Genomic DNA, 8,580 nt, shown 5'->3' on the forward strand with positions numbered 1-8,580 from the left:
TATTTTAAATATTGCTTGTGTAGTATTCAATTATTATTTAATGTATATTGTTTCCTATTATTTAATGTATACTCTGTATGTGTGCTGTGTGTCTGATATTTTTGCTGCTGCAACACCATTATTTCCCATTTTTTTGGGATCAGTAAAAAAATCTATCTATCTATCTAAAATCCTGCATTGTGCTGTTCTTTAGAACTAGGCTACATATTAGGCTTACCAAAATTGTACTTAAACGTAAACTGTATCTTTATTTCACTCATACAGAGATGTCATTAGTCTCAAATGTATTAAAGGAAAAGCAGACTAGAAAAGGGATTTTAGCATAACAATTTTCCTAATTATCCAAATGTACAGGTTAATGTGACATATTCTGGACATGTAATCATCCAAACACATTCCTGATTGTAACGTTAATTATATAGTTGTATATATAGTGCATAGTTATTGATGTATAGTATGTAAATGAGAAACTATCTTTAAAACCCAGCCCTGTCAATAAATTAAGTTATATGATGAGATAATTATAGGCTACTACACAGGATTACATGTAATATAGACGTTAACACAAATACTAGTAAAAAATATGTCTGACGTCCATCTAATGTATCGCTGTAGACATTTGCCAGATGAGCCTTTACTTCAAGTTCAAAAGGTTCAACAATTAGTGGCTCCCCTGATGCCTCACGTGTTGGCTATAATTCCACATGAAACAGTTATATGTCGCCATCTTGTGGACATATTACATTTATGGGAAAAACAAGTTGTGAAACACAAGGAGGCGCTGTGCGTACACCCGGCAACCTCTACCAACACGACGACATACACTCAATATTGTATGTGTACTAACTACCTGCCCGTTATATCACACACAGTGTTCTTTACATCCGTTAGTTTTGCTCCCAATTTAGCAAATTATATTAGGCGACGAAACTAAATCAGCTTTAATGTCCAACTAAGTGTGAACACAATGAATTTGACTCTGGCTTTTTGTGGCTCTACATACACAGAAATATACATATGGCAATATACAACAAAACCATAAACATTTTGACACTATGTATAGCTATGTTTGTATATAAAGAAAGGTGTGCATAAACATATCCAGCCATGGTTTCATTTTAAGCCGAAGGCTCAGTGTAAGATTGTATTTACTAGCAAATTCAGGGATTCACTCTAAGTTTTGGTAATAACAGGCTTTGTATAATTGTTGCTAGTAGGGTGTTGCATGTTTGAAGCCGACAGCAGATCAAGGATAAACCAATTCATAACTGCAATCTGAGTACAATAATTTGTCCTGAGCATTTCTACCTTCAGATGTAGTTTAAAAAAAACGTACATAACACTGGGGCAGGCAATAAGCCTGTCTGCCAAATCCCTTGTATGTGAAAAGCAAGTTTGCCAATAAGAATTTTCAGATATTAAATTGCTGCCCCTTTTCAGAAAGTCCTTGATTTATTTAAATCTCTGGATTTAAATCCCTAAGATTTATTTATCTCCATGAGGTCATCCATAACCAATTGCCACACAACTGGTAATATTCAGTGTATCACCACATCTGTTTATGCACAAGCAAAAGACTGAATACACTTAAGAACAAAAAAAATCCCATTTAAACAAGGTTTTCTTTATTTGACAGTAAAACAAGTTAGCAAACAGCAGCCTTCCTGTTCAGTCACACCTAAAACTTCTGGAACTGCTTCTTGGCTCCAGCAGCCTTTGTCACTTTGAGGACGTTGAATCGCACGGTCTTGCTGAGCGGTCGGCACTCTCCGACGGTGACAATGTCTCCAACTGTGACGTCTCTGCAGCAAAACACCACAAATCAAGATATTAACGAGGTTGGGGTACCCTGTCCTAGACAAAGCTGATAAAGATTAAGCCATGTTTGAGCAGGAGGTGTACAGTCGAGCTGCATCAGTGTTTGCCAAAGGCAGTGTCGTCAGAGCTTCTTGAGCTTGGAAGACCATCGTGAGAAAAACATCATTTGCAGCAAGTCATCTATTTTTTATGGCTGGATAATCTCATTTAGGCAGACAGAACAATTATGTTGTAGGGTAAATGTAGGTTATGTAGCTTCTAACAATTGAAATAAACCCAGAAATCAAATCTGGCTGGGGCGTACAAATTAGTGCACCATTTTCCAGACCATAAGCATATAAATGTATTTATTACTTTGCCAAAACAATTTGACTGTTCCACGTTTGCAACAACTGTAGAAATCCTAAATTAAAAGCATGACAGTACCTGAAGCAAGGTGACAGATGGACAGAGATGTTCTTGTGCCTCTTCTCAAAGCGGTTGTACTTGCGAATGTAATGCAGGTAGTCACGTCTGATAACGATGGTCCTCTGCATCTTCATTTTGGTCACCACACCTGTAGACCAGACAAAAAGGAATTGTAATATTACAGCAGTGTTGAACAGCATCATATGGGAATATTAAAATCACAGCAGTTTCTCTATGGACATTGCAGTGAACCCTAATCATTTTCTTTTTATTAGATTGTCACTCCACTACATCAGTGTTGCCATTAGGCAGTGTCGTCAGAACCCAGAGGGCTTGGAAGACCATCGTGAGAAAAACATCATTTGCAGGAGTGACACGAAAAAGGTAGATCAATATGAAGTTTGTAGTAAGTTACCCTGTATAGACACTGGTTCTGGCTTTGATTTCTTCACCAATCACCTGTACAAGGATATGTTATTTGCAGTCAGTTTCTTCTTCGTTAAATACAAGGTGAACAATTTCCCTGATGCACCAATACTCAGTGCCAGGGTGGACATTGTTACCCATTTAGTGCTGGAATTAAACCATTTTTGCTCACATTTTAAGAATTGAAATGTAACTGCACACTTAATGTCAAAAGTAGCCAAAAAGTCTTGCCAGAGTAACATTAAGTGTGCTACCGTTTTGCACATTAAATTTCTGTAGTGTATGATAGATAATATAAGTATATAGGATATAAGTATCCTCAGTGCAGTTTTGTATACTTTTATGTATTAAGAGGGATGTTTAAATGACCACGTTCTGTTGCAGCTTCCCAAACCAGTGCCAATGAGCTAGTAATAGCGTAAAGTGTTAAACTTACCAGAGAGGATACGGCCACGAATGGAGACATTTCCAGTAAAGGGGCATTTCTTGTCAATGTAAGTGCCGTCAATAGCCTGGTGAAAATAATAGATTGTTAAATATTCCGTAACGTTAGCTATTACAAATATTTCATATATGGTCATATTTTAACTATTGTGACTGCATCAGCATTGCCAAAAGGCATTATCGTCAGAACCATGTAGGCTTGGAAGACCATCGTGAGAAAAACATCATTTGCAGCTAACAAAGAGAACAAAAGCTTAAGTTTCCTACATTAGTTAAAATAATTTTCTAGACAATTCCAGTTACCTCTCTAGGGGTTTTGAAGCCCAGTCCCACACTCTTGTGGTAGCGGGGGAGCTTTTCCTTGACCTCCTTGCCACCATCAGCGACCAGAACACGCTTCTTGTTCTGGAAGATGGTGGGCTGTTTCTGATAGGCCCTCTCGGTCTGTGGAACAAGAAGATCAAGAAGTTAAGAGCGTGTAAATTAACATCGCAATCTAGCTACACTTTCTACACTGGAAAGACACGTTCCGAGAACACCGCCCGGCCTCGCTACGTTAACGTTAGCTTCTAGCTAGCTAATTAGCGACTTCCTCCTTTTATGAAAGACCAAAATCGCCCTTAACCGAAATGACATGTTAAATTGTAGCGGGGAAGTTTAATGGGAATAGTTACCGTTGCAGTAACGTTATATAAAAAGCAAGGTACTATTAAGAATTAAGTGGCAACACGCTAAGCTAACCGAGTTAGCATCCCGGCTAGGTCAACGTTACACGAGGGTTTGCAGAACGGCAACAACAAATGTCAGATAAATAAGCCTCCATGTGGTTTAAAATGGCTTATGGCCGTGTATGAACAGCATATAAAGGCACATACTTAACTTGTCTTGCTAAATGTGTTTATTAAAAGTGTAAAAAATAACGTTTTAAATTCACCACGCCGTTTTCCTGAACGTACTTGTGCATCCGCCATCTTTGCCTGCCGAGTCGTAAAGAGGCCTGAAGATGCGCGCGACGAACTGAAGACTACGAGCCACAGGAAATGACGTTTACCAAAAGGCGAGGCTCCGGGCCCAAAAGGTACACGCACACTTTTATATTTTAAAAATTCTCTGAGTAAGTTAAATTGACTTATTGATCTCATTGTTTATTTATAATGTACATTATACATTATTTTTTCTATTTAATTTACTTTTATTGATGTAGGCTATTTGATTTTATATTATGGAATCTTTAATTATATGATAAGAATGTCCATGATCTGCTGAATGTCGGGCTGTTAGCAGTGTTTAATAAATAATAATAATAATAATAATAATAATAATAATAAATGCACTAATTCAATGCTGAATGCTCTTACACATATAAGAAAGTAATCAATGTAATGAAGTGTAAGGGATCGAGTGGATGGATAGAAAGAACTGCTTTTAAGGCTATATACAGTAAATTAATTAGATTAATATTGGATTATGGTTGTATAATGTATGGATCAGCAGCAAGCACATCTCTCAAAAAGTTAGATACTATTCAATATCAGGGTTTGAGATTATAGGTGCTTTTAAAACAACTCCAACAGCATGCATTACAGATGGAAATGGGAGAAAAGCTATTAGAATTGAAAAGGATACAACTATCACTGAACTTATTAACAGAGCCATAATCAAGATCACCCAACACAAGACACTTTAAAACCTTGTTGGGAAAAGGAAAAGAATGGAAACAAAAAGCTTTGCATTAAACTTATTTAGTTTAACAGTACTATTGCCAGTAATACCTCCTTGGATACTTCCTGATGCAACAGTAACATTATTAGAAAAAAAAGAACAAGGATAGGAAGCGTCAGAAATATGAGGAAGAAAGAAGGGATTTGATTCAAAAGATAAAAGTAAAACTAGTGTGTTAGATATTCTACAAAAAGCTCAAGAAATGAGTGTTATCGAGTAAAAGCCTATTTCAGTATCTTAGACAAATACATATTGCAAATAGGCCTATAAGTTTATTTATATTTTTATTTAGGTTCTTTTTTTTTAAGATTGTATGCCTAGCGGTTAGATATTCCACACTATACCAGTTGGCGGCGGTAATGCACCAAATCGTTGTTTGCCAACCGAAAATAAACCTAAACAAAGAAGAATATGAGCACATGACACTTGTACGGAAGCGCTGTGCGATAAGGCGATAAACCATAAACAGACAACAACAAGATGGCATCACACCCGGGAGGAGGCGATCAAGGTACTAGCTAGCATCAGCAAAATAAATTGACTGTGTCATTGTCGCCAACAGTGTGGTTGACACAGATAATACTACACTTTAACAATTAACTCTTGTTATGTGGCTGTAGCTTGTTTGCTTGCTAGCAGTAACATTAGCTGAATTGAGGTTAGCTAGATAGCTAACCTTAACGTTAGCCGTATGGTATGTTAGCTTGCATTTTCTTTGCGTTTAGGTAACGTTAACGTTAGCTTGGTTAGCAGATGGCTGTACAAGAGTGAGTTAGCAAATAATTGAACAAAACCGAAACCGATATTAGGAGACTAACATTACGTCCTTTTAGACCGACAATGTCAAAGTCTACTCTGTTTCTCAGGCTCGGTAACGTTAACGTCAGTCGTCCGATTTTATGTAGCTAACATTAGCCGCAACATTGACTAACTTCGATAAATTGACTTAGCCTAACGTTACAGTAAGTTAACAACTAACGTTAACAGGCTGTGGACATTATGTGCTGCCTTTTGATACTGCAAATTACTTTCGCAAGGTTATTTTACAGAGATTTACAGACGAACACAACGGATATGTCGAGTAAAGCACAGATGTAACAAATGACCAACAAACTATAATGTTTTCTTATTCGTTATTTCAAGTGTGGCTAATCTAAGTAAACTCACTTCTAAGTGGGGCATCAGATTGAAGTGACGGTAAACATACAGTTATACTAGCACACATACTTCAATTATTCACTCATTTGTTTCTAATATGAGATAACTGGTTGTAAAACTGTATCAGCATTTGGATGATTTAACACTGACCTTTGTCTTTCAGGCATTACTAAAGACCAGATACTGGAAGTAGGAGCCGTTTTGTTAAAAGAGTGAGTATATACGATACAGTTGGGCTCCTCATTATTGAACTGGACAAGTAGAGCTGCAAAGATTAATCAATTAGTTGTCAACTATTAAATTAATCGCCAAATATTTTGATAATTGATTCATCAATTTGTGTCATTTTTTTTACACAAAATTATTTGATTTGCCGATTATAAAATGTGAATATTTTTTAGTTTCTTTACTACTCTATGATGGTAAACTAAATATCTTTAAGTTGTGGACAAAACAAGACATCTGAGGACTGCATATTGGTCTTTGTAAAATACTGATGACATTTTTCACCATTGTCTGACATTTTATAGACCAAACAACTAATTATTTAATTGAGAAAATAATCAACAATGATAATAATTGTTATTTGCAGCCCTAGTTAAAAGAGCCAGATCCCACTTAATTACTATCTGTCTGTCTCCCTGTGTAGTTTCATCTTTGAGCGTGTTCAGCGACATGGAGACGGCAATACTGAAGTGACCAGGGCACAGCTGGGTGGAGGAGAGCTGTGCGACCCAAACCACAAGAAGCTTGCCCAGTGCCTGCAGCAGATTGGAGATGAGCTGGATGGAAATGTAGAGCTCCAAAGGTGAGCTACCTGTCTGCGTGTCAGTTCCATCAAATTTCAGGCCTAAGGAATTTATGAATTACAAGTTTTTACTAGTAATAACTGTATAATTAGCCTGTCTGTAATCGCTAAATGTTATTTTCCCCCAGGATGATAAACAACTCTTCACTCAGTCCCACAAAAGACATGTTTATGAAAGTTGCCATTGAGATCTTTTCAGATGGAAAATTCAACTGGGGCAGGGTGGTTGCACTGTTCTACTTTGCCTGTCGACTCGTCATCAAAGTGAGTTTAGCAGCAAAGTTAGACCCATCTGTATACGATTGAATAACAAATACCTGCTCTAGTCTGAAACATCTCCCCTTCACACCTTCTCAGGCTCTTGTGACCCAAGTTCCTGATATCATCAGAACAATAATCAACTGGACCATGGAATACCTCCGAGAAAATGTGATCAACTGGATCAGGGAGCAAGGTGGCTGGGTAAGAAGCTAGCTAACAAATGCTGTTCAAACTCATTAATTAGTAATGGAGCTTCTGCTCCTGATTGCTTGTATGACACATGCTAATATTTGTGTCTGTTCATGATTTTTAGGAGGGTATTCGATCTTACTTTGGCACACCCACATGGCAGACGGTGGGAGTTTTCTTGGCCGGTGTTCTCACCACTGTTCTAGTCATTCGCAAGATGTGAGGGGTTTGTGAAGAGATGAAGAAGAAGTACGCCTGTGGGAAATGGGGACTAGAACATGAGAGAACAGAAAGAAGTTATGGCAGAGTGAACAAGTTGAACAAGAATGAGCTTGCATTCGAAGAGCCACTCTTTGTTTCTGCCTCCCTGTTATTCCCAAGGATTGGGAGTTAGACTAAACGCACTATCGCTCCCATGATTCCTATGCCACTGAGGAAGTGAGCCCAAAGTGTGCGGGGGGAGGGGTGGGGTGGGGGGGGGGGGGGTCGGGAGGGTGGAGGAGAGTTTGTCAGACTTGAACAGGGAATGCATTTTAAGTAATTTATTTTTTACTCGGTACAGACAATTGCGTATAAAAACCATTTTGTTTTCTGTCCTAAAAGATAGATTGACTAAACATTTTGGTTTATTTCCGTTTTCATTTTAGTTTTATTTTTAGTTTCACTTTGCTTTTCTGATCTTCCCACTCTCTCTATCCACCTCACCATGGTGTCTGTATGCTAGAGAATCCATCTTCATATGTATTTATGAGTGTTAACTGCTGTAAATTATCTGCTGGCAATGAACGTGTCAAAGGGTGGTCACATCCCATCGAGTTAAAGAGATATTTTTTACAAACAATTATTAGATTTACTGGGAAGATGATATAGACGAAGAGGAATGACACCTCCAATAATATTTGGGCTTAAACAACCCAAATAATTTCTCCCCTTGAATGCACAGCTCAACCTTATTTCAGTGGATAACACATTTGCCACAGCAGGGACCTGTGTACAAAGTTGTTGCAAATTATGCAGTCGTATTAATCTAAATGTAACATTTAATCAAATGCTCCTTTTGGGCATTCCGACTTACCAACCAGCCACGTGGCTCCCATTTGAAAAAATCCTGCCTATTGCCTGTGTTGTGAATGTGAATGGAGCCACATCTCACAAACTGTCATTTCCCATAGTGTATGGAAGATATGTTATACTGCAGACACAGAAAGCCCTGGATTGCTCCCAGGTGCTTACCTCACTCCACACATATTCAAAGTACTGTACATTTACTTGAGATATTAAAACTACAAAATCTTATCTACACAGCAAATGGCTTTTTATACATTCTTATTGTTTGTCAGTGCCTT

At 37.8% G+C, this 8,580-nt stretch overlaps 2 protein-coding genes and 3 non-coding genes across 6 annotated transcripts; 1 reads left to right on the forward strand and 4 right to left on the reverse strand.

Annotated features, from left to right (window-relative positions):
* Nucleotides 1-1,603: 1,603 nt before the first annotated feature.
* Nucleotides 1,604-4,162, reverse strand: rps11 (ribosomal protein S11). 2 transcript variants are annotated; one of them, XM_028599036.1, is made up of 5 exons: nucleotides 4,053-4,162; nucleotides 3,400-3,540; nucleotides 3,089-3,164; nucleotides 2,245-2,374; nucleotides 1,604-1,802 (listed from the first exon to the last, which is right to left on the reverse strand). In XM_028599036.1, exons 1-5 carry the CDS (start codon nucleotides 4,065-4,067, stop codon nucleotides 1,679-1,681), a joined length of 486 nt encoding a protein of 161 aa, XP_028454837.1. In that variant the 5' UTR covers nucleotides 4,068-4,162; the 3' UTR covers nucleotides 1,604-1,678. The 2 variants fall into 2 exon arrangements, with proteins under 2 accessions (XP_028454837.1, XP_028454836.1); XM_028599035.1 differs by having other exon boundaries at nucleotides 4,031-4,102.
* Nucleotides 1,906-1,989, reverse strand: LOC114570451 (small nucleolar RNA SNORD35). Its single transcript, XR_003694526.1, has one exon. It is a non-coding gene; the product is annotated as a small nucleolar RNA SNORD35 (small nucleolar RNA).
* LOC114570450 (small nucleolar RNA SNORD35) lies at nucleotides 2,510-2,593 on the reverse strand. Its single transcript, XR_003694525.1, has one exon. It is a non-coding gene; the product is annotated as a small nucleolar RNA SNORD35 (small nucleolar RNA).
* On the reverse strand, nucleotides 3,246-3,329 carry LOC114570449 (small nucleolar RNA SNORD35). Its single transcript, XR_003694524.1, has one exon. It is a non-coding gene; the product is annotated as a small nucleolar RNA SNORD35 (small nucleolar RNA).
* A 1,061-nt stretch (nucleotides 4,163-5,223) lies between the features above and the next one.
* On the forward strand, nucleotides 5,224-7,519 carry LOC114569518 (apoptosis regulator BAX). Its single transcript, XM_028599392.1, has 6 exons — nucleotides 5,224-5,329; nucleotides 6,140-6,188; nucleotides 6,626-6,784; nucleotides 6,913-7,048; nucleotides 7,142-7,246; nucleotides 7,359-7,519. The coding sequence occupies exons 1-6, from the start codon at nucleotides 5,299-5,301 to the stop codon at nucleotides 7,455-7,457; spliced, it is 579 nt and encodes a 192-aa protein (XP_028455193.1). The 5' UTR covers nucleotides 5,224-5,298; the 3' UTR covers nucleotides 7,458-7,519.
* The last annotated feature ends 1,061 nt before the right edge of the window (nucleotides 7,520-8,580 follow it).

The sequence above is a fragment of the Perca flavescens genome, chromosome 15 (assembly GCF_004354835.1).
Source record: "Perca flavescens isolate YP-PL-M2 chromosome 15, PFLA_1.0, whole genome shotgun sequence".
In the NCBI taxonomy this organism is placed as follows: domain Eukaryota; kingdom Metazoa; phylum Chordata; class Actinopteri; order Perciformes; family Percidae; genus Perca; species Perca flavescens.